We start from the raw sequence: 27,403 nt of genomic DNA on the forward strand, positions 1-27,403 counted from the left end.
CAATTTTGATTTGAAAAATGCCTCCCCAAAATTAAACTTTCTTTGTTTCTTCTGAAAATACCCAACTGACCCTGTCAAAGGCCTTCTCAGCATCCAATGACAGGGTCAGAAGGGATCTTTTTCGACTATGGGCCGAAAACATTATATCCATTATTTTTCTTATGTGATCCTCTGCTTTTCTTTTCGGGATAAAACCGGATTTCACTTTTATTTATTAACTTGTAGATAACCTTTTTTTTTTTTTTAAATCTGTTTGCCCACACCGATGAGTATATCCTTGTATTTACGTTTATTAGAGAGTTTGGTCTAAAATGTTAAGTTAAGGTTTTATCTTTATCAGGCTTCAAGATGGGAGATTTGTTTGCTAGTAACATCTTTGTTGGCATTTCCCCTTCTTCAATTTACCTAAATAGATCCAAAAGAGGATTTTCCAGATCCTTTTCAAAAACTTTATTAAAAATATTCGAAAATCCATCTGGACCCGGTGCTTTGTCTAAATTTTGAATCACATTTGAAATTTCTTGTAAGGTTATTGGAGTATTTAAGGTTTCATAATCAACATCAGATATATTAGAATAATGAAATTTCTCCAAATATTTTTTTAAATTTTTTCCTCGAGCTTCTAATAGATCACAATCTTTACCTAAATTATATAATTTGTTATAAAAATTCAAAAAGGAAACGCCTATTTTTACTGGGTCCAGTATTGTCTTCCCGTTTTGTGTTATTTGGTCTATTTTACATTTTTTCAGCTTATTGAACATCATTCCATTAGCCCTATTTCCTTGGCTATACCATTTTTGTTTTAAACGCAGGAGGTTTAAATTCATTCTTTCTACATCTTTAAGTTTTATTTGATCTCTAAATTTATAAATTTCTTGTTTTTCTTTTTCTAATGGAGAGAATTGGATAGAATTGTTAGGTAAACATTTTTTTTTTCTAATTTGAACCAAATTTAATCATGTGCTCTCTAATTACAGCCTTGAATGCACACCAAGTAATTCCCTTAGAGATTTGACAATTTATTTTCATGGAAATAATTTTTAATTTCTTTTTGCAAACTTTCCATTAAATACTTTTGTTAAGGGATTCATTAAATCTCCATTCTTGTCTCACTTGATTTTTACTTACTGTTTTAATTTAAGAAATAATGGCACATGATCATCTGACCAAGTGGGAATTGAAATTTCACATTTTAAGTTTTCATAAAAGATAGAGGTTGTAGATCAGAATAAATCTATAAGCGAGTAGGCATTAAAAGGTATAGAATAATAAAAAATAAATTCTAGGTTTATAGTTCACCATATATCGATTAAATCATAATTTTTTAAACCAAGGAAAATTTGTTTTGCCTCTGCTAGCAATTTCTTATTTATGCTTCTTCTTGTAATTTTTGTGTCCAAATTTGTATCACCTGTCAAATTGAAATCGTCCCCCCATTATTAATTGACCTTGTGCAAATTTATGTACCTTTTCCATTAAAAAGGTTTAAAAAGGAAAGTGCATTCATATTAGGTTCATAAAAATTAACTATTGTGAAAGATGCATTATATATTTTACAATTCAATATAATGTATCAATCTTTATCAATCTCTTTGTGTAAGATCTTTAAAGATATAAATTTACTTATTAAAACTAAAGTGCCTCTACTTTTTTGTTGTAACACGACATTTGCCTTGAATATTTATCATAATTAAATAATTTTTTGGGTGTTGAGACCCAGTGCGTCTGTTGAATAAGTGCAATATCTATTTTTTTTCTTTGTTTAACATATCTAATAATTTGTGCCTTTTAACAGGTGAATTTAAACCTTGTGCATTTATAAACCAAAGGTTAACACTGGTCTATAAAATATATATATATATTTAATATATTTTGTCCCCCAAAACTCATAGTATTAATTTATATTCTAATCATCTTTCTCCCCCCCCCCCCCTTTGTATTTTACATCTAATTTCAATTCCGACAAAACAAGCAGAATAAAAAACCTCCAACGATGAGGCTCATGTTCTCCTTCCGAAAATAAATTTGTTATTTAGCTCCACCAGGAAGCTAATCGCAGCATGATGGGTAAAGGCAAGAAGGCAGAGATGGAAAGAGGCTGGGGGAGAAATGAAAAAAATAAAAATCCTACTCCCCCACCTCTATATTATGAATTTAAAGAGATCGTTCCTCTAACAGCAATTTTCTCTTTTTATCCTTCCCCTTCCCTTCTCCCTACCCCTCTCTCTTTTTTATGAGCATGAGGTCTTCCTCACCCCTATTTACTAGTCCTTATTCATTTTAGACCTCGATCTTTAGATGAAATAATAATTCTCTCTTCATTGTAGTGCAGGAAAAAACTTTTGCTGGATATATCCATGTGAATTTGCTTGATCTAACATTTCTAATTCATCTTGAGATTGATGTTTCTCTTTGGGGTCTTATTTTGTTTGGGTGGAGAACTCAATCTTCTTCTTGAGGTTGAGTTTCCTTCTGAACTTGGGGGAGGATAATATGATAGCAATGATTTATTTGATCCCTTTTCTTTCTCCTCTGTTTTTGAGCCTTTGGGATCACTTCCCTTCTTCAAGGCCATTTCTTTTACTTTTTCGTTATTTTCTGAACTTTTCAACTCTTTTTTACTTTAGTCTCCGTGGGAACTGTTCTTTCCTCTCTTTTCCTTCTTTTTGCTTTCCCTTTTCTTTTTCCTTGTTTTCAATTCTTCAGGGATTCTCTTTAGTGTTCTCTTCCACGATGAAACGATCCAAACAAACAAGCCAAAGTTTTAGCCTCAGTATCTGCTCTCTCACTGATTTTGATACTTCTCTTAAGATTGCTTTGGGGGTACTTTATTTACAGGGTCTTTCTAAACATATGTGCAAGTTATTTTTCCCCCTTCTATCTTTCTCCTTTTCTGCCCTCCCCCCTTTCCCTTTCCTTTATCACTTTTAATTAGTTTTATTTAGTTTACAGGTCACCCTTCCCTTTTCACCCCCTTTTCTTCAACCTTTACTCCTTCCCCATTTTACCCTTCTCCCCTTTCCTCTCTCCCCACACTAAAGATTATTCTTTTTATTCACAAAAAAAGTCTTTCACTGGAAGTTTCCCACAACCATATATCCTTTGAGTAAATTTAGAGGTGTTCTATTGACAGGCTTTACTGAGTATACATATCAGTTGCTTTCCCTTTTTTTGTCTTCCCCAAAGGGGCTTATTCACTTAAGAGGGGTTTTTGTTTTTTTCTCATATTTCTTTCTTTTCTTCCCTTCCTTTGCCCCATAACGTCTTGACACAGATATATCCAGTTTAAATATCATTTTTAAGGTGAGCTTAACTAATGTCTGTAGACCAATCTATGTACAAAACAGATTCCTTGCTTGATTTTTTTTTCCTCCTTCCGTTGAACGGCTTCAATTTCCTTTTGCAGTGAAGTAATAGGCGTCTGCTTTAATGCCTTTTGTCCTACCATGGCTTCAACACTTACTTCAATTATCAGCTACAACTCCACGCATCCCTCTCACCTTTCCCTTCTTTATTCCACCTTATTCACCTACAGGATCTCCCCACACCCCCACAGCTCTCCCTCGATCTCAAGAATAGGGTACGTATTTTGGGCATCTCGTTGCTCGGGTCGGCTAGATTTCCCTCGTGCTCCTTTTTCACTGCGTTCTCCTTAGAGGATCACCATTACTCCACCATTACTCCGCCTCCTCCTAAGTCACAAACGTCCTATGTCATCACCATCTGAGGAGCTGCACCTGAGGGTCTAGTTTTCTATTACCCAGTTATATTAATGGAGGAATTTACATCAATTTAGAGATACTAGGCACCAACATACATAGTCCTTTAAATTAATTTAAATAGTGGGGCTGCTCATGGTCATGCTTATCTGCGGTAATATTAAATATGCCATTGTCCCCCTTTCCCCCAGTATCAAGGAGTCCCAGAGGATCTGTAAAGTCTCTGGTAAGTTCTCTCTGCTTGCTCCCTTTTCTTTGATTGGTGCTGGACTGTCCAACACCAATCACTGTAAGAGCTGCAGAATGAGAGAAAGATCTCCTCATTCTGCATTCACTCAGTACAGAGTGCTCACAGAGCACTCGTTATATCTTTATGTTCTAAAACTTTGTCACATTCTTAATTTGGAGTCTCCGGCCTCTGTATGCCTCTTTAGGAAGGGGATTGTAGATCTTCAATTGACATGATATGCCAGTTGTCCAGCTCAGAACACAATCATAAGACTGACATTTTTAAGGAAGATTAAATAAAATGCTTTAGAAGCATGACAGTAACACCATTTAGTTGAGGTTTACCTTCTACCGTTTAGAAAGACATTCCCAGAAACAGATCTGTCAATATTTACACTTCATGGACAAAAGTATTAGGACACATCTCTTCATTATTGAACTATGGAATTTAAATCAGACCAATTGACAGGTGTATAAAATCAAGCACCTATCCATGCAGTCTTCATTTACCAACATTTGTGGGGAAAAAAAATGGGTCGTTCTGAAGAGCTCAGTGAATTATTATTATTATTATTATTATTATTTTATAGAGCGCCGTCAAATTCTGCAGTGCTTTACAATGGGTGGACGAACAGACATGTAGTTGTAACCAGACAAGTTGGACACACAGGAACAGAGGGGTTGAGGGCCCTGCTCAATGAGCTAACATGCTAGAGGGAGTGGGGTAAAATGACACAAAAAGTAAGGATAGTATTAGACTAGTGACAGTTGCAGAAGAGGAATCTGTTGGGAGCTATTAAGAGTTTAATTGATACGCTTTTATGAAGAAGTGGGTTTTTAATGATTTTTTTGAAGGAGTGGAGACTGGGTGAGCATCTAACGGAGGAGGGAAGCGAGTTCCACAGGAACAGTGCAGCCCTCGAGAAGTCTTGAAGGCGAGCATCAGAGGTGGGAGTACGGACAGAAAATAGACGTAAGCATTCAGCAGATCGTAAGGGCCTAGACGGGACATACTTGTGTATAAGGGAGGATAGGTGGGAGCAGCATTATGTAGACATTTGAAAGCAAGAACCAGAATTTTAAATTGAGCTCTATATTTTATAGGAAGCCAATGTAGGGACTGACAGAAGGGTGAGGCATGGGAGGTGCGGGTGGACAGGAAGATGAGCCTCGCCGCTGCATTCATTATGGACTGTAACGGCACAAGTTGGGAGCACGTAAGACCACTGAGAAGCAGATTACAGTAGTCAAGGCGAGAAAGTACAGTGGAATGGATCAACACCTTAGTCGCATCTAGCGTTAAGTAGGGGCGGATGCGCGCAATGTTTTTGAGACGGAAATGACAGGATTTGGCGATAGAGTGAACATGAGGCTTGAAGGAGAGGTCTGAGTCAAAGAGAACACCTAGGCAGCGAGCCTGCGTGGTGAAGCTGATGGTAGCACCATTGACTTGGAGGGAGACAGACACAGGAGTAACAACACTTGAGGGAGGAAAGACCAGAATTTCAGTTTTGGTCAAGTTTAGTTTAAGGAAGTGGGCAGCCATCCAGTTAGAAACCGCAGAGAGGCAGTCAGAGACACTAGTCAAGAGGGACGGGGAGAGATCAGGAGAGGACAGGTAGATTTGCGTGTCATCTGCATAGAAATGATATTGGAAGCCAAAAGAAGCTAATGAGTTTACCAAGGGAGGCAGTATAGATGGAGAACAGTAGGGGACCAAGGATTGAACCTTGAGGGACACCAGCAGAGAGGAGTTGGGGAGAAGAAGCAGAGCCAGAGAAAGAAACACTGAAAAAGCGCTGGGAGAGGTAGGAGGAGCACCAGGAGAGAGCAATATCTTGTAGACCGATATTGCTAAGGATGAGAAGTGTGGTACTGTGGTACTGTGATAGGATGCCACCTTTGCATTAAGTCAGTTTGTGAACTTTCGTCCCTGCTAGATATTCCACAGTCACCTGTAAGACATTGACATTGTAAAGTGGAAGTGTTTAGAAACACCACAACTTAGCCATGAAGCGGAAGACAACATAAAGTCACAGAGTGAGGTAACCAAGTGCTGAGGCCCATGGTGCATAAAAATCATCAACATGCTCCCAATTACATAGCTGAAGGGTTCCAAACATCCACTTGCACTAATTCCAGCACAAAATCTTTGCAGCAGGAGCTTCATAGAATGGGTTTCCATGGCGGACAGCTGCATGCAGTCACATCAAGTACAATGCCAAACCGTTGTGTAAGCACGCCACCACTGGACTCTGGACCAGTCAAAACATGTTCTGTGAAGTGACAAATCACACTCTGTTTGGCAGTGAAATGGGTGAGTCAGGTTTTGGTGGATGTCAACAGAACGCTACCTGCCTGACTGCCTTGTAGCAACTGTAAAGTTTGATGGAGGGATAATGGTATGGGGCGGTTTTTCCCAGGGATTGGGTTAGGCCTCTTACGTCAAGTGAAGAGAAGTGTTAATGCTTCAGGATAATAAGCATCAGACAATGCTATGCTTCCTACTTTGTGGGAACAGTTTGGGGAAGGCCATTTTCTATTCCAGCATGACTGTGCCCCAGTGTACAAAACAAGGTGCATAAAGACATGGCTGGATGAGTTTGGTGTGGAAGATCTTGACTGGCATGCAGAGAGCCCTGGCCTCAACCCCATCGAACACCTTTGGGATTAATTGTAGCAGAGAATCAGGCCTTCTCAAACAGAGCCCAACCTCACATTCTCTACTGGATGAATGGGCAAAAATTCACACAGACATACTCCAAAATCTTGTGGAATGCCTTTTCCAGAAGAGTAGAAGCTGTTATAGCTGCACAGTGGAGACGAAAACATTAGTTTATGTATTTAGAATGAAATACCAAAAGTCTACGTTGGCATAGTGGTCAGGTGTGCCAATACCTTTGTCCATATAGTGTAGATAAACTGGTAAATTATTCATTATTAGAGTTTATTATAGAGATAATTTGAGGTCCCATTTCTTTTGTCAGCTTTGCCACTTCCAATACAAGGACTATCATACCTGGGGATCAAAAGAACAATTCTCTTACCAAAATCATTGGAAGAGACCTTGTAGAGTTCTTGTATTTGGACAGGTGAGATAAGTACTGGATGGAAGACCCCATTAATTCTCATCTGCAGACCTGAAGAATAGAGATTGCAGTTATTATACAGCCAGTTTTCAATAAATCATAGTTTTAGGTACACAGATACGGTTAGAATTTTGAAAAAAAAAATTAGGGGCTGAAGTGTGTTTAATTGTTTATCTGTTTGCCGTCATGGTTCTACAAAGAGAATCAAAAACCTTTTGTGATTCTCAGCCCAGGAGTAACATTTTTTGCCTTTGAACTTCATGTACCATCCACAATAATGGGGGAAAGCTTTCTGTATTACATTAATAGTTTATCTTCTTCCCCATCAAATGATCCTGCAATTCATCAGTTAAACATTTCACGTTCCTTCATCCAAAAAAAAATAAAAAAAATAAATCCCAAACCTACCTACATCTGTGTTCCCCACTACAAGTGGTGCTTTGGGATACTTTACTTTCAGCTTCAAAAGTTCTTCACGTGAGGAAGGCATGTACCATGTTGTCCTCTCTCCGTGGAAAACTATCATTTTTTGCGGTTTGGCATGTTTCAACTATAAAAAGGTATACAATTATTAATCAACTATTTTGGTAATGACAAAATTTGGCAATTAATGAAATAACTCCAATGTCTTTTCTGGTTGCTCTAGGTGGGTCACTATCAGAATGCCCAATGTTCCCATAGAGGATATGGTAAATACATATTTATAAATATACTTAAATCTCTGAGGAGAGTTTATTTTTAATATTAGCTACTTTAGCAACACATATGGATTACATGCACTGAGGCAGAAGGTGTACCATTTCAATGACAGATACACTCTCATGCCTGATTACTCCATAGTACGTCTTAAAATTTTAGAGCTGGTCCTGCAATTGTCCAGGTTCGCTCATACCCATTGGGCCAGATTTGGGAAACTTACAAATGGCCAACCATAAAACGTATAATGGGAAAGTTTAATCATTTCTATGCCAGACTGTACCAAAACTACCACTTGATTATGGGAGTACAGCTAATCTCTATCAAGATGAATTACTTGTATAAGTGTAGTGCATCAATATATCATAGAAAACTGAAAACTGTTTATATGTGGAAACAGCACTACATTAACTGCTAACATATGCAGACATCATTTAGGATTTAGATACAAGCAGTGTTATTTACAGAAGGGAATATTATTCTTGAGCCCCGTTAGCAGCTACAGTGGTACATATTGGGGAAGAGGGGAGATTTCTGCCTGTGATAAGCATTATAAACCCGCATGGTATTCCTTGCTAGTGATGTCGCGAACATAACATTTTCGGTTCGCGAACGGCGAACGCAAACTTCTGCTAACGTTCGCGAACCGGGCGAACTGCCATAGACTTCAATGGGCAGGCGAATCACTTGGCAGATATGGATTGACACCTGTCCTCAGAGACCCTGATACACAGCAGAATAGGGACTGTTCCTCCTACATAGGGTCACTTGGCAGATATGGATTGACACCTGTCCTCAGAGACCCTGATACACACTGACACAGAGCAGAATAGGGACTGTTCCCCCTACATAGGGTCACTTGGAAGATATGGATTGACACCTGTCCTCAGAGACCCTGATACACACTGACAGAGCAGAATAGGGACTGTTCCCCCTACATAGGGTCACCATTTTTAGCCCAAGGCAGCTCATCTCATCAGGCCCTTTTTTAGTCGAATGTATCGCCCACTGTCAGTCCCTTTGGGATCCATCCCTCATTCATCTTTATAAAGGTGAGGTAATCTAGACTTTGACCTAGGCGACTTCTCAGTGACAATACCTCCTGCTGCACTGAAGGTCCTTTCTGACAGGACACTTGAAGCGGGGCAGGCCAGAAGTTCTATCGCAAATTGGGATAGCTCAGGCCACAGGTCAAGCCTGCACACCCAGTAGTCAAGGGGTTCATCGCTCCTCAGAGTGTCGATATCTGCAGTTAAGGTGAGGTAGTCTGCTACCTGTCGGTCGAGTCGTTCTCTGAGGGTATATCCCGAAGGGCTGTGGCGGTGCGTAGGACTTAAAAAGCTCTGCATGTCCTCCATCAACAACACGTCTTTAAAGCGTCCTGTCCTTGCCGGCGTGGGAGGAGGAGGAGGAGGAGGATTACTTTCACCTCTTCCTTGGTTAGATTCCAGTTGTGCTGTGACATCACCCTTATACACTGTGTAAAGCATACTTTTTAATTTATTTTGCAAATGCTGCATCCTTTCCGACTTGTTGTAATTTGGTAAAATTTCAGCCACTTTCTGCTTATACCGGGGGTCTAGTAGCATGGACACCCAGTACAGGTCGTTCTCCTTCCGCCTTTTTTATACGAGGGTCCCACAACAGGCACGACAGCATGAAGGACCCCATTTGCACAAGGTTGGATGCCGAGCTACTTATTTCCCGTTCCTCCTCCTCCGTGATCTCAATGAAGGTATGTTCTTCCCCCCAGCCACGTACAACACCATGGGTACAAGATAGGTGACAACGAGCACCCTGGGATGCCTGATGTGGTTGGTCTTCCTCCTCCTCAAAGCCACATTCCTCCTCTGACTCCTCTTCCTCACAATCCTCTTCCGGCATTGCCGCAGGTCAAGCAAGCGATGCTGATCAGGCTGTTTCTGGTGGTGATGGTGACCACAACTCTTCCTCTTCACGCTCATCTACGGCCTGATCCAGCACTCTTCGCAGGGCACGCTCCAGGAAGAAAACAAATGGTATGATGTCGCTGATGGTGCCTTCGGTGCGACTGACTATATAACAGTGAAAAAAGTTTGAGCCTACAGCCTACAGGCATTGCGCATGAGCGTCCAGTAACGTGGCAAAAAAAATCCTAGCTCCCCAGAGGCTGTCCTAGCACCCCGGTCATACAAATATTCATTAATGGCTTCTTCTTGTTGGAGCAGGCGGTTGAACATTAGGAGTGTTGAATTCCAATGTGTCAGGCTGTCGCAGATCAATATATAACAGTGAAAAAAGTTTGAGCCTACAGCCTACAGGCATTGCGCATGAGCGTCCAGTAACGTGGCAAAAAAAATCCTAGCTCCCCAGAGGCTGTCCTAGCACCCCGGTCATACAAATATTCATTAATGGCTTCTTCTTGTTGGAGCAGGCGGTTGAACATTAGGAGTGTTGAATTCCAATGTGTCAGGCTGTCGCAGATCAAGCGCCTCACTGGCATGTTTCGCCGCTGGATATCTGCAAAGTGCGCCATGGCTGTGTAGGAACGCCTGAAATGGTCACACACCTTTCTGGCCTGCTTCAGGACATCCTGTAAGCCTGTGTACTTATGCACAAAGTGTTGTACGATCAGATTACACACGTGCCACCCACGGCACATGTGTCAACTTGCCCAACTTCAATGCCGCCAACAAATTTGTTCCGTTGTCACAAACCACTTTGCCGATATCCAGTTGCTGCGGAGTCCGCCACTTTTCCACCTGTGCGTTCAGGGCGGACAGGAGTGCTTGTCCGGTCTGACTCTCTGCTTTCAAGCAAGTCAAACCCAAGATGGCGTGACACTGCCGTATCCGGGATGTGGAATAGTACCTGGGGAGCGCCGTTGATGTGGAGCAAGACGCAGCAGCAGAAGAGGACTCAGCCGAGGAGGTTATGGAAGAGGATGGAGTAGGAGGAGTAGAGGAGGTGGCAGCAGGCCTGCCTGAAAGTCGTGGCGGTGTCACCATCTCCTCTGCAGAGCCACGCATTCCATGCTTGGCAGCCGTCAGCAGGTTTACCCAATTACTTCCTTTTGCACAATCGAGTACAGGTTGGGGATTGCCTTTTGTGAAAAGAAATTTAGTCCGGGTAACTTCCACTGCGGTGTCCCAATAGCTACAAATTTTTTGAACGCCTCAGACTCCACCAGCTTGTATGGTAAAAGCTGGCGAGCTAATAGTTCAGACAAGCCAGCTGTCAGACGCTGGACAAGGGGGTGACTTTCTGACATTGGCTTCTTACGCTCAAACATGTCCTTGACAGACACCTGACTGTGGGCAGATGAGCGGGAACTGCTCAAGGCAAGAGACGGAGTGGCGGATGGTTGAGAGGGGGCAAGGAGGACAGCAGTGGTTGACGTGGCTGAAGATGCTGGACCAGGAGGAGGATGGCGGCTTTGAGTTTGTGTGCTGCTTGTACTCTTGTGTTGATCCCATAGGCATTTGTGATGTGCAATCATGTGCCTACGCAAAGCAGTTGTACCTAGGTGGGTGTTGGACTTCCCACGACTCAGTTTCTTTTGGCACAGGTTGCAAATGGCATCACTGTTGTCAGAGGCAGACACACAAACAAAATGCCACACTGCTGAGCTCTGCAATGAAGGCATTCTGGTGGTGGACACAGCATGCGTTGATTGGCGTGCTGTCGGGCTGACCCCGGGTGCCGATGCATGCTGTCTTACTGTGCCACTAGCTCCTTGCGACGACCTCCCCCTGCTTCCAACTCGTCTCCTCCTCCTCCTCTCTGTCTCCCCATCTGAACTTTTCCCCTGTTCTTCTCTTCTAGCAGGCACCCACATGACATCCACGGATGCATCGTCATCACTAACCGCTTCACTTGTATCTGACACCTCGGCAAAGGAAGCTGCAGCGGGTACAACATCATCATCACACCGTACGTGTGTAATGCTGCCTGACTGAGACATATCCCTGTTATCTACATCCTCTGGCAATAATGGTTGCGCATCACTCATTTCTTCCAACTGATGTGTAAATAACTCCTCTGACATACCAAGTGAAGCGGCTGTGGTGCTAGTGTTGGTGGTGGCGGCAGGCGGGTGAGTGGTATCTTGAGAGGTGCCCGAAGCTAAGCTGGAGGAGGATGGTGCATCAAGGTTCCGAGCGGAAGCTGTAGAAGAATGGGTGTCCTGTGTTAGCCAGTCAACTATGTCCTCAGAACTTTTCAAGTTCAGGGTACATGGCCTCTGAAAATTGGGCATTATTCTAGGGCAAAAGGGAATCACAGCACCACGACCACGACGGCCCCTGCGGGGTGGCCTGCCTCTGCCTGTCTTTTTTGGATTAGTAGTACTATGCGTGCGAGCTACTGTGAGACCAGATATGAGTGGCAATGTGCACTGGCAGAGGTTGGCAGAGTACATGCTGTAGGCCTGACACACCCGCTTGTAGACAAGTAACTGCAATTCAATATATAACAGTGAAAAAAGTTTTTTGGTTTTAAATGCACACTATTGTGACACCAGATTTGAATGGCAATGTGCACTGGCAGAGGTTGGCAGAGTACACACTGTTGGCCTGACACACAGACGCTTGCAGACAACTGCTATTCAATCTATTACAGTGAAAAACATTTTTTTGTTTTTAAATGCAAGCTATTGTGACACCAGATATGAGTGGTGGCACTGGGCAAGTGGGCACAGTATCCACTGAGAGCCTGACACAGAAGCTGGCAGGCAGGCAACTGCAATTAGATTACACAGGAAAAAAAAGCAGACTGATGTTCTAGCCCTAAAAAGGGCTTTTTGGGGTGCTGTCCTTACAGCAGAGATCAGATGAGTCCTTCAGGACTGTAGTGGACACTGAATACACTAGCCTAGCTATACATTTCCCTATCAAATGAGCAGCAGCTACACTTTCCCTCCTCTATCTAAGAATGCAGCTTCAGAATGAATCTAAAATGGATGCTGTACAGGAGGTGGGAGGGTCTGGAAGGGAGGGTCTGCTGCTGATTGGCTGGAATGTGTCTGCTGACTGTGAGGCACAGGGTCAAAGTTTAGTCAATGATGACGAATAGGGGGCGGATCGAACCGTGCATGTGTTCGCCCGCCGTGACGAACGCAAACACGCTATGTTTGCCAGCGAACAGTTCGGTACATCACTATTCCTTGCAAGATTTGTGTGTTTATTACCCCAACATTGAAAATAGATGCCCCATTGATCACTATTAATAAAACTGGTTGTTAAGTATTCCTAGGGGGATCCCAAATGACAAAGCCCTGATTAAAGCACTTACTGTTAGTTCAGGAGGGAATATCAGCTCCTGTGTTGCATCCAAGGGTAAGAATTCCTTCTCATTGAAGAGCTTTGGAGAGCTCTACGGAGATAAAGTTTTTTCCAAAAAAACACGTCTTATTCACCATAAATTGTATGGTACCAACATATTGTCCAGTGCTTTACAATACAAAGTGTTATACAAAAGCAAGTCATTAACATACAATCCATACAAAGCAAAGAACCCTGCTTGAATCAAATAGCAATAATAAGCTGAGAATTTATATTTCATTTAAAAAACAAAACAAAAAAAAACACAATCTTTCCATTAGTTCCCTATTTTACTCTGTGCTATATACTATATAGACCAATGAAATGACATTAGAAATATGTCACTCGTTTTTTTTATTATGCTTCGGGTACGAGACAACTAACTATGTTGTGCTTATTGGATATACAACAGAAAGTGATCTTAAGATTTAACAAGAACTGCCCCCTACAAGCCAATGCATCATGGGATATACAGTGCATTATATGACCCATGTTGTAGTGACGTATTTGCAGATACAATAATAGGTCTGAGCATAACTATATAAATGTTAAAGAGGCCAAGTGCAAATAAATACCAAGAGTTCGTAGAAAAGAGCAAGTATCTACATTGAACGATTTCAGCACAAGTTGCATATATTGTTTCTTAGCCATCAATGGTCAATTAGAATTTATTCTTATTTTATGATAACTTTTTTGGGTCGGCATAGATAGCATTGTACATGCCAATACTTCCTCCGTGCAACATGATGTCATTTTAAAGACAATTTAGAACTTGCTTCTGGACATTGCCATAATTGAATGGGGATCCATTACTTGAATACAGTTATTCTCACCCAATCCTGGTTGAGTAAAAGAGCCTGTTGCAAAACCTATTAACCTATAGTCTGGGTTAATTAAAAAATAATTTAGATGTCCTAATTGTGGGTAATTAAACACCAGTAAGGATATGGGTCAGTCGGAATTTTAAAATACAACATGTACTGGTAATAAAACAGGCCCCCAGGCCTATAGAACTCAAAAACATATTTAAGGCTGTTCTTGTGGAATAGATGCCATTATCACAATTAAGGTGTTTGTAAGCACCTTACAAAACTAGTCAAAAAACAGGCCATAAGGGGTACCAAACATGGACGCAGCACAGCATGTGATGTGGACTGGTACTCCCTAAACTTATGTTGCCACCTGAGCTCTCCTGGACTACAAACCATCAGATAAGCATAACCTGGGCCTGGGCACAGCGTGGCAGATGCCTATAACTACTCTTAGTTAGCATGTTTTCCCTGAGCATACTATATGACTAAGCACACTAGTTTTGCCCTGGTTAATCATACAATTTGCATGTCCTGATAAGCAGAGTAGGGAAACATTATTAGTAAGCAATGTCAATATATACAAAATTGTGTAGCAACATCCCATGCCTACTTAGCTTGAACCCAGCTCAGAATAACTGCTTAACCAGGCTGTGTTAGCATAGTTAATCGGATTAGCAATACTCAAATATCTAGAACTACTCGTATGTTATCTCACGTTATTCTGTTATATTTAACCATGTACCTCAGGTTGTTTTAAACAGGTCTTCACTGACAGTATAAACGGCTAACTCAGCTGGTTAATATTCTAAAAACGCGCAAATACTCATGCTACTACCTAATGTGGGTTAACCTTGCAATATGCTTAGCATGTTTGTTTAATATACGCTTCTGTTAAAAGTCTTATAAACATAAAAAATGAGGCACTCATATTCTGGAAATGTAAATAGCACTGTTACCGCTGAATTAACTCTCATTTCTTGTGGAATACCCTTGCATTTCCCTTTCTTTATTCTGTACCCTTCATATATGCCTCAATAAAATAAAGATTTACAAAAAAAAAACAAAAAACAGGCCATAATATTGTGAAAAATATGCTAGCAGATTGCAGAGGGTGAAAGTTCCAAAGCCTGTAATTAAAATACATTGATAATAAATGGATCCGTTTACCTCGGTTTCTGTGATCATATTTTCATCTCTCTTGTTTTGACAGCAGTCCTTTGAGAGAATGGAAAGGAGATTAGAAGTGATTAAACAAAACAAATTAAACTGTGCAGGAGAAAAACTAAACCCACACAAACACAACCCAAGAACCTGCCTTGCAAAGAGGTCTCATTTAACTGCATTGGGAAGTCTGATTGAACAGCCACAGCAAGTCTGGGGAAGAAGGGGAGGGCTTTCAAAGGCTGCAGACAGCCATTCTTAAATCTACCCCTAATGTAAACCTGGATGAATTTAGGGTCAAATTTTTCTTGATTCTGATATTTTTAGGTTACAGAAGAACTTACTCTGCAGCCAGGGCCGGATTAACATAGGGGCTGATGGAGCTGCAGCTCCAGGCCCAGGCCCATGGAATAGGCCCATTGAAAAAAAAAAAAATATGAGGGCTCCATCAGCCCTCCAGGTGGATTTTAAGACTAACCATGTTTACTTTGAGGACCTTGCTCTGCAGATCATAGACATATATTCTATACATGTCTATTTTGCAGATCACACTGTGACCGATCCAAGATGGCGGCCAATAGGAAGTACAAGTCAATGTGGCGTCTAGTATTTTATGTCTATGCATATCCCTGCCTCTCTGTACTACTCACTGATCCGTGGGGACCAGCAACACAGCACAGAGTCCAGACAACTGCTCTACAGCTCAGATAAGTGAGGGATGGGGGGGAAAGGCAGCAGGGACACCGAGACACTAGGACACATGGGGACGCTGTTTCTTCCAGTGTCCCCCATCCAGTGTCGCTAGTGTCTGTGTCCCCCATCCAGTGTCGCTAGTGTCTGTGTCCCCCATCCAGTGTCGCTAGTGTCTGTGTCCCCCATCCAGTGTCGCTAGTGTCTGTGTCCCCCATCCAGTGTCGCTAGTGTCTGTGTCCCCCATCCAGTGTCGCTAGTGTCTGTGTCCCCCATCCAGTGTCGCTAGTGTCTGTGTCCCCCATCCAGTGTCGCTAGTGTCTGTGTCCCCCATCCAGTGTCGCTAGTGTCTGTGTCCCCCATCCAGTGTCGCTAGTGTCTGTGTCCCCCATCCAGTGTCGCTAGTGTCTGTGTCCCCCATCCAGTGTCGCTAGTGTCTGTGTCCCCCATCCAGTGTCGCTAGTGTCTGTGTCCCCCATCCAGTGTCGCTAGTGTCTGTGTCCCCCATCCAGTGTCGCTAGTGTCTGTGTCCCCCATCCAGTGTCGCTAGTGTCTGTGTCCCCCATCCAGTGTCGCTAGTGTCTGTGTCCCCCATCCAGTGTCGCTAGTGTCTGTGTCCCCCATCCAGTGTCGCTAGTGTCTGTGTCCCCCATCCAGTGTCGCTAGTGTCTGTGTCCCCCATCCAGTGTCGCTAGTGTCTGTGTCCCCCATCCAGTGTCGCTAGTGTCTGTGTCCCCCATCCAGTGTCGCTAGTGTCTGTGTCCCCCATCCAGTGTCGCTAGTGTCTGTGTCCCCCATCCAGTGTCGCTAGTGTCTGTGTCCCCCATCCAGTGTCGCTAGTGTCTGTGTCCCCCATCCAGTGTCGCTAGTGTCTGTGTCCCCCATCCAGTGTCGCTAGTGTCTGTGTCCCCCATCCAGTGTCGCTAGTGTCTGTGTCCCCCATCCAGTGTCGCTAGTGTCTGTGTCCCCCATCCAGTGTCGCTAGTGTCTGTGTCCCCCATCCAGTGTCGCTAGTGTCTGTGTCCCCCATGTCGTGTCGCTAGTGTCTGTGTCCCCCATGTCTCTGTGTCGCTAGTGTCTGTGTCCCCCATGTCTCTGTGTCGCTAGTGTCTGTGTCCCCCATGTCTCTGTGTGGCTAGTGTCTGTGTCCCCCATGTCTCTGTGTGGCTAGTGTCTGTGTCCCCCATGTCTCTGTGTGGCTAGTGTCTGTGTCCCCCATGTCTCTGTGTGGCTAGTGTCTGTGTCCCCCATGTCTCTGTGTCGCTAGTGTCTGTGTCCCCCATGTCTCTGTGTGGCTAGTGTCTGTGTCCCCCATGTCTCTGTGTGGCTAGTGTCTGTGTCCCCCATGTCTCTGTGTGGCTAGTGTCTGTGTCCCCCATGTCTCTGTGTGCCTAGTGTCTGTGTCCCCCATGTCTCTGTGTGCCTAGTGTCTGTGTCCCCCATGTCTCTGTGTGCCTAGTGTCTGTGTCCCCCTGTCTCTGTGTGCCTAGTGTCCCCATGTCTGTGTGCCTAGTGTCCCCATGTCTCTGTGTGCCTAGTGTCCCCATGTCTCTGTGTGCCTAGTGTCTGTGTCCCCATGTCTCTGTGTGCCTAGTGTCTGTGTCCCCATGTCTGTGTGCCTAGTGTCCCCATGTCTCTGTGTGCCTAGTGTCCCCATGTCTCTGTGTGCCTAGTGTCCCCATGTCTCTGTGTGCCTAGTGTCCCCATGTCTCTGTGTGCCTAGTGTCCCCATGTCTCTGTGTGCCTAGTGTCCCCATGTCTCTGTGTGCCTAGTGTCCCCATGTCTCTGTGTGCCTAGTGTCTGTGTCCCCATGTCTCTGTGTGCCTAGTGTCTGTGTCCCCATGTCTCTGTGTGCCTAGTGTCTGTGTCCCCATGTCTCTGTGTGCCTAGTGTCTGTGTCCCCATGTCTCTGTGTGCCTAGTGTCTGTGTCCCCATGTCTCTGTGTGCCTAGTGTCTGTGTCCCCATGTCTCTGTGTGCCTAGTGTCTGTGTCCCCATGTCTCTGTGTGCCTAGTGTCTGTGTCCCCATGTCTCTGTGTGCCTAGTGTCTGTGTCCCCATGTCTCTGTGTGCCTAGTCTCTGTGTCCCCATGTCTCTGTGTGCCTAGTCTCTGTGTCCCCATGTCTCTGTGTCCCCATGTCTCTGTGTCCCCATGTCTCTGTGTCCCCATGTCTCTGTGTCCCCAGTCTCTGTGTCCCCAGTCTCTGTGTCCCCAGTCTCTGTGTCCCCAGTCTCTGTGTCCCCAGTCTCTGTGTCCCCAGTCTCTGTGTCCCCAGTCTCTGTGTCCCCAGTCTCTGTGTCCCCATGTCTCTGTGTCCCCATGTCTCTGTGTCCCCATGTCTCTGTGTCCCCATGTCTGTGTGCCTAGTGTCTGTGTCCCCATGTCTCTGTGTCCCCATGTCTCTGTGTCCCCATGTCTCTGTGTGCCTAGTGTCCCCATGTCTCTGTGTGCCTAGTGTCCCCATGTCTCTGTGTGCCTAGTGTCCCCATGTCTCTGTGTGCCTAGTGTCCCCATGTCTCTGTGTGCCTAGTGTCCCCATGTCTCTGTGTGCCTAGTGTCCCCATGTCTCTGTGTGCCTAGTGTCCCCATGTCTCTGTGTGCCTAGTGTCCCCATGTCTCTGTGTGCCTAGTGTCCCCAAGTGATAGTCTCCCAGCCAGCGTCCCATAGTCTCCCAGCCAGCGTCCCATAGTCTCCCAGCCAGCGTCCCATAGTCTCCCAGCCAGCGTCCCATAGTCTCCCAGCCAGCGTCCCATAGTCTCCCAGCCAGCGTCCCATAGTCTCCCAGCCAGCGTCCCATAGTCTCCCAGCCAGCGTCCCATAGTCTCCCAGCCAGCGTCCCATAGTCTCCCAGCCAGCGTCCCATAGTCTCCCAGCCAGCGTCCCATAGTCTCCCAGCCAGCGTCCCATAGTCTCCCAGCCAGCGTCCCATAGTCTCCCAGCCAGCGTCCCATAGTCTCCCAGCCAGCGTCCCATAGTCTCCCAGCCAGCGTCCCATAGTCTCCCAGCCAGCGTCCCATAGTCTCCCAGCCAGCGTCCCATAGTCTCCCAGCCAGCGTCCCATAGTCTCCCAGCCAGCGTCCCATAGTCTCCCAGCCAGCGTCCCATAGTCTCCCAGTGTCTGTGTTCCCATGTCTCTGGGTCCCTAGTGTCTTAGTGTCCCCAAATGTTTTAATGTCCCCATGTCTCCCAGTGTCTGTGTCCCTAGTGTCTGTGTCCCCATTTCTCCAAGTTTCCCTAAATGTCTGTGTCCCCAGGTCTCCCAGTGTCCTAGTGACATGGGGACACACTGAGACACTGGGAGAAATGGGGACACTGAGACACTGGGAGACTAGGGGACTGGGCGACATGGGGACACTGACACTGTGATACATAGGGACACTGAGACACTTGCGAGACTGAGACACTGGGAGCAATCCATCTATACAGCAGAATCAAACTGAGTAGTTTGTTGGTGATTTTACAGAATTTTCTCTGATGTCACTCCTTGTGATTATACAAAGGATTAAGGCTGGTATTTTGTTCCAAGAAAGGTGGCAACCTTAACTACTCTTCACATACTCTTGCTTAAAGTAGCACTATAGGGTCAGGAACACAATCATGTATTATGTATTTCTGACCCTATTATGTTAAAACCACCACCCTGCCCCCTTCTTGCCTCCCTATAGTAAGTATAGTAAAATATAACTTGTATTCAAGTCTGCAGCTGCTGGCTGTCTGCTGACATCAGAAGTGGTGGTCTGAGCAAATTACAATACTTCCCCATAGGATTGTCTGAGACTGTCAGATCAGGGGCAGAGCCAGCACAAGTCATAGCCCTGGCCAATCAGCATCTCCACATAAAGATAAATTGAATCAATGCATCTCTATGAGGAAAGTTCAGTGTCTGCATGCCGAGGGTGGAGACACTGAATGGCAGTGCTGCACACTAGGCAGTACTGCCCCAGGAAGCACCTCTAGCAGCCATCTAAGGAGTGGCCAGTGGAGTTATTTTCTCTGAAAAGACAGTGTTTACTGCAAAAGGCCTGAATGGAATGATTCCACTAACCAGAACAAATACAATAAGCTGTAGTTGTTCTGGTGACTATAGTGTCCCTTTAAGTTTGGAAGCTTAAGAGGGATGTATGGGAACAAAACTTGTGAGGACTGGCTGACAATAAAATTAGTTTAGGTAATGCAGACGTTGGTCTCTCCAACACTGTGGCATGTCCCCATTCATCTACACTCACTACATACACCTTTTATCTGTCTCAGACTATATACCAGGAACTTCTGCCTGCTAGTAAGAAGGTAAGGAGACAAGTGGACCAGCGAGTGCTAGGGGACAGTCCTTAGAAAGCATTGAGTGAGCACATCATTAGACGCATTTATGTCAAGCTCAGGGTGCTGCCTGCATAGTATGCCCTTAGTTGGACAGCCTGCATGATTGGCAGGCAGCCTGACATGCATTCATGCCATGCCAGGCTGTCCTTCAAATTCTTTGGACAGACATGCCCCCTTTTTTGGCATGTTCTCCCCTTTTGGCAGGTCTGGTCACGTGATTCGCACCAGTGGCCACCCTTTTACCCCGCCCATTGACTGCCTGCTTCACTGGACACTGCTGTTAAGGGTTATGGATTTAATTGAAAGATGAAAGATATAAATTAGAGAGAGATTAGCATAGAGTATGTGTTTTCTTATAGCTGCATCCTATGAGTTACCCTCCAGCACCATCTCCATCAGATACATGACGCTTGGGAGGTATGATTGTTTTAATGTTTTTGGTCGATAAGATTCCGTAATTAGGCCCATCATAATTGTCAGCACCAGGCCCAGTGTGCTCTTAATCCGGCCCTGTCTGCAGCGACCTAAGCTGTAATGATATATCCACTATAGCCACTTATTTAAATAGAATATGAAATACTGTATACACAAAATGACATTCACTATTTATAAGTAGAAGTTAAATTACTTTCTCCAGGTTTCAAATTTAGACAGCAGTTCTTTTGGAAAAACAATAAAAATGTATCTTTAGATATATAGATTTTAACAAAGTTGCATAAGACTACCTACTTTGGAGAAAGTCTTGCATCCATCCAGAATTGGTCTGTATCCAGTACATCGACACAAGTTTCCTAACAAAAACAAATATGCAGTATAAAATGAAACCTCAAAGTTGAGATGTCACCAACATTACCAGATCTCTGGTAAACCGTTTCATCCTTTGTAAAAAAAAATAAAAAAAAATTAATGTTGTTTACAATCTAAAGAAAGAAAATAACCCCATTATCACTTATCTGATCAGTTTATAATATAGTATTATATTATATCTATTCTATTCATATGCTCTGCCAGAGAAACAAGATTCTTTGAGAATGTAGGTGATGAGAGTCAGATGGAGGTTTGACAATTTATCCAAGAGAAGGTATTTTGGATACCAGTCAGCCTTAATCAACTCTATGGCGAGAGATCCACAACCACAAAAACCCTATATAATAAGTCAACATGCAAGCGAATACTAGAAGAGCTTAATCGAATGTCAAATAATTTGTGTGCATACCAGACAGAGCATCCATGATTTGGTCCATGGTGGGTTCTGGATGGTTCCTTAGTAATGCATACATGGACATCACCATGCCAGGGGTGCAGAATCCACACTGAGAGCCATGAGCTTTGGCTATCCTTTCCTGTGGTTGGCATGAATACACATAATTAAAATGTTTCATACAGAAATTAGAAATATATAGAAAAATAAATAGAAAATAAGAACTCAGTTTTCACAAATGGTTGATAATGCAGCTGAAACTCCATGACAAGTTCTATGTGGTCAATCTTTTTATTAGACCTTTTATTCAGGTAATTTGTTATTTGACTGAATAATTTGCAATATGTCCCTACCATCCTTTCACACATTTTTACATCTAAAAGCTCACATTTTTCAGATGTAAAGTGCTCAACACTCCCCTCCTCCCCCCTTCAACTCATGATTTCATTTGTGTAACAAATTTAAGGAGGATGCACAACAGAAAGAAAATTAAAATGCCAAATACAGATTTTAACAGTGTTGCGGCTCAGTGATATTTTGTACCTGCACTGGGTGTAGCCTGGCCGAGTTACCGATTCCTTCGGTCGTAGTCACAGCCATATTATTCAGAGAACAAATCGGGAGCAAGCATGCAGTGGCTGGATAGTGTCTTTAGAATTGTAAAGGATAACAAAAGCAGGCAGATAAAAGTCTGATTCAAATGGACTTTGACTATTAACATTTGATTCCAAGATTTTAAAATGCAACAAATTATCCAGTAAGAGAGCAGGTCATCCTTTCAGGACTGTAGTCCAGCAATAACTTAATAGAATGAAAACCCCTACAACCTTCATCTTTAGATTTCTCTCGCTTTTTTTTTTTTTTTTTTTAAGGAACAAAAAACAAACATTTTCACACAGTCCACATGACTACTCCATCTAATCATACACAAAAAAAGAAGTCCAAGTTTTATGTCCAGGGGTACTTAATTTTATTTCTTTTATAATAATTTCTTGCTCTTGAGATTGTCCGCTACGAAAAGATATTTCAGAGATATCTTTATTGAGAACATTATTGTAACATACAGGTTATATGTATCAATTTTTTTACACCAGGTATAAATTCTAAAATCTGCTGTAACATCTACTTATCATAAAGAAGGTTATAGACAAACCAATACAAGTCACAGACAATACATTATATAGTAAAAGTACAAATTAGTTTTTTAGATAACCGGTTATCCCTCAAGAAAGTAAATTCTTAGTCACGATGACTATCCTGTTGAATAATCATTGGGGGATTGTTTGGAATGCAGTAAGCAACCCATTACATGTTGGGTAGAAAATATGCATGGACCTTTTTCTTCTACGCAGGGCCCTTGTGAATTGGTTGATTTGATCCTTAGAATAAAGATTGCACCAACCCTGGTTCAATTCTCAGTAAAACTCAATTGTAAGCAGCAATAAATATCTGCATAAGTGATATGCACATGTAAAAACATATATAAGTTAGAGCAATTCAAACTTATTAAAAAAAAAATCTAATTTAAAAATCAAAATGCATGAAAGTAGGTTAATGTCAGGCAATGAGTGTTTATAAACAACCCGTAGGACCTCAGGTGATAATGCAGATTGAAATTCAGGTTTCTAGCTAACCTAACAGGGTTAAGTTATGCAAAAAACAAAAAACACACCCTGTGTGTCACAATACACCATACAATCCTAGTCACTCGCCCTTAGATTCTAGCAAAAAATAAAAAAGTATGAAATATTTTGTCAATGATTGCTCTTTCAATGTCGACCACACACAGTGTTTTGTAAGGAATAATGTTAGCTTACCCCTTTCCTTTATTTGAATCTTCTGCTTATAGCTCTACATTATGTAAGCAAACAAATGCAGCCTTAGCCTTTAGGTTTTTTGTTAAGTATGTAGATTACTTGTTCAAAGGAATTTTCCCATGTTCGAGTTTGAAGGTTGTCCAAAAGCAAAGAAGTAGCTTAAAGGGACACAAAAATCACCAATACAACATTAGCTTTATAAAAACAGGTTTGGTGTATACACCATGCCCCTGAAGTCTCACTACTCAATTATCTGCCATTTAGATGTTCAATCACTTTGTTTATGCAACCTTAGCCACACCTCCCTGCATTTGACTTCAGTCTTTCTAAACACTTCCTGTAGAGCGTCATCTAATGTTAACACTTCCTTTATTGCAAGTTCGGTTTAATTTAGAATTCCTTATCCCCCGCTCAGTTTATAGCTTGCCAGATTCTCAGGGAGCCTTCTGTATGTAATTAAAGTTTAGTTTACAGAGCAGGAGATACAAAAATTTAAGTAAGTTACAGCTAATTGAAAATGAAGCCATTGTGTTTTCATGCAGGCTGTGTCATTCACAGCCAGGGGAAGTGTGGATAGGGCGGCATAAATAGAGACAAGTGATTTAACTCCCAAATGCCTTCAGAGGCATAAACTATAGACCAAAACTGCTTCATTAAAGCGGCCTCGCCGGTCCGGCGGCACTACTGCTGAGGGCTGACGGAGGAGGGAGCATATCTCTACCATGCTTCCTCGCGGTTCCCACAATTCACAGCACGGATGCTGCTGTGAAACCCAGTATTAAAATGCCAAAATGATATGCATACACTAACTCACAGTTGCACACCTGAATTTAAAAGTCAACCATACATACAAACACACACCACTGCATTCAAACGCAAACACTACACACAAGTACACCTCTGCATTCCAATTGTAATAGTACATACAAATACAACCCTACATGCACACATATACTCTATACAAAAACAGGCTTACATTCAAATGCACAAACACTGCACACAAACACAACCCTACAAGGATGGGCAAAGTATAGATCCCCAGCTGGATAGCATTGTGGGAGTTGTATGACAGATGGGGATGTATCTTTTCGCCACTCTTGGGGACGAACTACAATTACAACCATTGCCAATAATGCCAAAAAAAAATAAAAACCAACAAACAATTATTGACTCCATAATCAGATAAACCATTCTTGACACCAAACAACCCGTTTACATACATATCAATTATATCAATATTCTGCATATGCAAAATTCATCCAATCTTTTAAATGTATCTATAGAATCTGATAACATGCAAATAATTTGACATATTTTGTCCCTACTGTAAATAAACCTTCCTCTGCTGTACACAAAACCTCCAATCTTTCTTCCAATCTCAGTGTGTGTGTGAACTCTTGTTTGTTGTATATTCCTGCTAATGAACAGATTAGCACATCATTTTTTAACTAACCCTGTATATATGTATAGTGCTACCATATCCCCTCAGATTTTTTTCTAAAGAAAAACAACCCAGTTTTTGTAGCCTTTAGTCGTTCCAATTTTCCATCCCACTTACCAGTTTTGTAGCTCTGCATTTTTTCTAGTTCTGCAATATCCTTTAAAGTTTGTGCCCAAAATTGCACCAAATGTTCAAGGTGGGGTCTTTCCATTGATTTGTAAAAAGGCAAAATTCGATTTGGATCATGTGAATCAAAACCTTTTTATACACAAAATTACCTTACTAGCTTTCAGTGTGAGCACTGCTCCTAGGTTATCCAGCCAGGAGTCAATTATTCAGAAGTAGCAGACTAGGTGGGGTGCTCAGTGGCCTGCACCCAACAAAGGAGCAGACCACAAGCTCTGCCCACCTGGTATCTCACACCTTCACTGTTCACAGGTAAGCAATAGGCAGGAGGGCAAACCAGGATTTTTATTTATTTTTTAACCATGAAATACGGAGAGGCTGAACTCAGTCGCCATACCAAACATTCAGAACCCCACAGATTACACAGCTCATTACACAAACATTACACCCCAACCCTCTCCCCACAACAGACTGGAGGAAAGATGATTAGGAATAAACTGACAGTATAGGGGGAAATGATTGGCATGGAAATTGCAGGAACAGAAATTTGGGGAACAGACCTTTTCCAAATACAATAACGCACAATTCTCCTATTCTATAGGATACATTATCTTCTTGGAGATGGGATCGATGGTTGACACCATAACTGTGCAGGCACCACAGCCACCTCCTCCACATCCATATTTTGTTCCTGTAAGACGCACTGAGCAAGAAGTTAAGGAAAGAAACATTTACATTTTATTACATCCATCTTTGTACATTTCAGACAAACCCCACACCAGAAAAAGTTAAGTTTTTTGGCTGAGAAAAAGATTCCAAGATCGGCAACTGATTATCTTCTGGGATCAACTTGCTGTTACCATGATATGTTCTTATATGACAAACTATGGAACGCTGCTTATTGACAAGATAAAAAGCTCGCCTGGTCTGACTATCTAGTCAGACCAGGCAAGCTTTTTCTCTTGTCAATGTGCAGTGGGTGAGTGGATATTTTGAGCCAGATTGTCAGGACACTCACTAGTTTTATTCTGATACTGTAATCCTGGAGAGTTTGTATCCTTTTCACCATTCTGACAGACAAAGGGGACATGCTTTTTTTTTTTTTTTTACACACAGACACACACACAGACACACACACAGACACACACACACAGACACACACACAGACACACACACAGACACACACACAGACACACACACACACACACACACAATAAAGTGAAAAACTTTGAAAGGTATGTAAGACTGCAGTAACATTTTGACCAAAATGGTCTTTTTAAGCTTGAAAAAGACAGTTTTGGTCAAAATGCTGCTGGACGTTTGAGTTCCAATAAATTTGTCCTTTTGATATCTTTGAGTGACTGAACCTTCTCTCTTGCAAACTGTATCTAGGGACTTGGCGCTGGTTCCTGGTTCTGTTGCACCCAAGTGTATCTATATGGAACAGTGCAGTTACTGGTTTGGCTTTGGAAATATAAACAAACAAACAAAAAAAAGGATACAATTTCTCCTGAGGTAACCCAAGAGCATAACTTCAGGATCTGCATTTTTTTCTACGATCTGCATTAATAAGAAAATAGAGAGTAAAATAATGAGAAAAGACAATATTTGCAACAAGGATTTACCAATACACAATGACAGCAGTGCGGAGGTCAAATGTTTAACTAAGGGTATTCCAGTTCGCTTTAAAAGGATCTTAAATTGAAGAATTTGGTTTACTAAGGGGAATGCAGTGGACAACTAAACCAACATTTAACATTTTTCAATTTTTACCACATTTTACAGTTTCCATTCATTTGTTCATTTCATGTTTATGGTAATTCTGTTTACCTCCTGTCTGTAGTCATTAGAAAAAATGTTACCTTTTTATTTTAAAGCAGTAACAAATGATGTCTGATTATCGGTACTAAAAGTACATTACAAAAAGCAAGTTTAAGTGTGCGTGTATAATCGAAGAATCACTTTGCAAATGTTTAAAATTCAACATTAAAGTATAACGTACTGCATTATATTTATTAAAGAAACACGTGCACTAAGGTTGCAAGTTTGAGTGATTTTTGTTTTATGGTGATCACAAAATATATAAAAATATACACACATTTCACCCGCAGTTCAGGAATATAATTCTCTATAAATAGCATTGGAAGGTCAAAAATGCAAAAAATTCTTCAATCTGTACTTATGGCACAACATACCTTTTTCTAATCTGAATTGATTGCGTTAGTAAAAAGAAGGTTAGGGATGATAAAATATATACTCCTCTTCAAAGGAAAAGCAAAAAAATTGTCAAACAAAGCTCAAATCGAAAACCTACCTTTTTCCCATTGACATAGAAAACAAGTTCATCAGATGTCGGTGGAGCCGTCATCATTACTGTTCTGCCAGGATCTGAAATGTCACATTGAATAACAATGAAGACATCTGCTGTAGAACTATGGCAAAGACAAGCCTTAGGGTGGTTGAAATCAGAGTATAGTGAGCACACCAAACCAGTAATCATATTTCAAGCGTCAACAAGTTTCATCCTATTGCACATATTTTAAGGACTTGAACAGTACAGGTTTGACTAGTTTGAATTTTAAGGTGAAAAGTCATAAATATTGTAAAAAGCCCACATTGTACATTACTGAAGAATGTGCTGCTCTATTCAAATCTTTATAATACAAGTACTCTTTTTGCTTCACCACTATCACTCAAGAGTGTCAGATCCTTTACTAGTGGGAATAATTCAGCAGAGCAAACTCCGCTTCAGTAAAATCCAGTGATATGTACTTTTTGCCGGTTCAGGAATTAATTT

At 42.3% G+C, this 27,403-nt stretch overlaps 1 protein-coding gene across 1 annotated transcript in view; it reads right to left on the reverse strand.

The window, feature by feature from the left end:
* LOC134571537 (aldehyde oxidase 1-like) overlaps positions 1–27,066 on the reverse strand; it is a 52,882-nt gene extending 25,816 nt beyond the window's left edge. The window contains exons 1-10 of the mRNA XM_063429870.1: positions 26,921–27,066; positions 26,109–26,166; positions 25,213–25,309; positions 21,766–21,871; positions 21,238–21,364; positions 20,751–20,812; positions 15,015–15,062; positions 13,007–13,087; positions 7,448–7,589; positions 6,998–7,090 (exon numbers count right to left, since the gene is read on the reverse strand). Coding sequence (XP_063285940.1) covers positions 6,998–7,090; positions 7,448–7,589; positions 13,007–13,087; positions 15,015–15,062; positions 20,751–20,812; positions 21,238–21,364; positions 21,766–21,871; positions 25,213–25,309; positions 26,109–26,166; positions 26,921–26,977 — 871 coding nt within the window. The 5' untranslated portion in view covers positions 26,978–27,066. The remainder of the gene's footprint in view (positions 1–6,997; positions 7,091–7,447; positions 7,590–13,006; positions 13,088–15,014; positions 15,063–20,750; positions 20,813–21,237; positions 21,365–21,765; positions 21,872–25,212; positions 25,310–26,108; positions 26,167–26,920) is intronic.
* Between the last annotated feature and the right edge of the window lie 337 nt (positions 27,067–27,403).

The sequence above is a fragment of the Pelobates fuscus genome, chromosome 8, assembly GCF_036172605.1.
Source record: "Pelobates fuscus isolate aPelFus1 chromosome 8, aPelFus1.pri, whole genome shotgun sequence".
Lineage (NCBI taxonomy): Eukaryota > Metazoa > Chordata > Amphibia > Anura > Pelobatidae > Pelobates > Pelobates fuscus.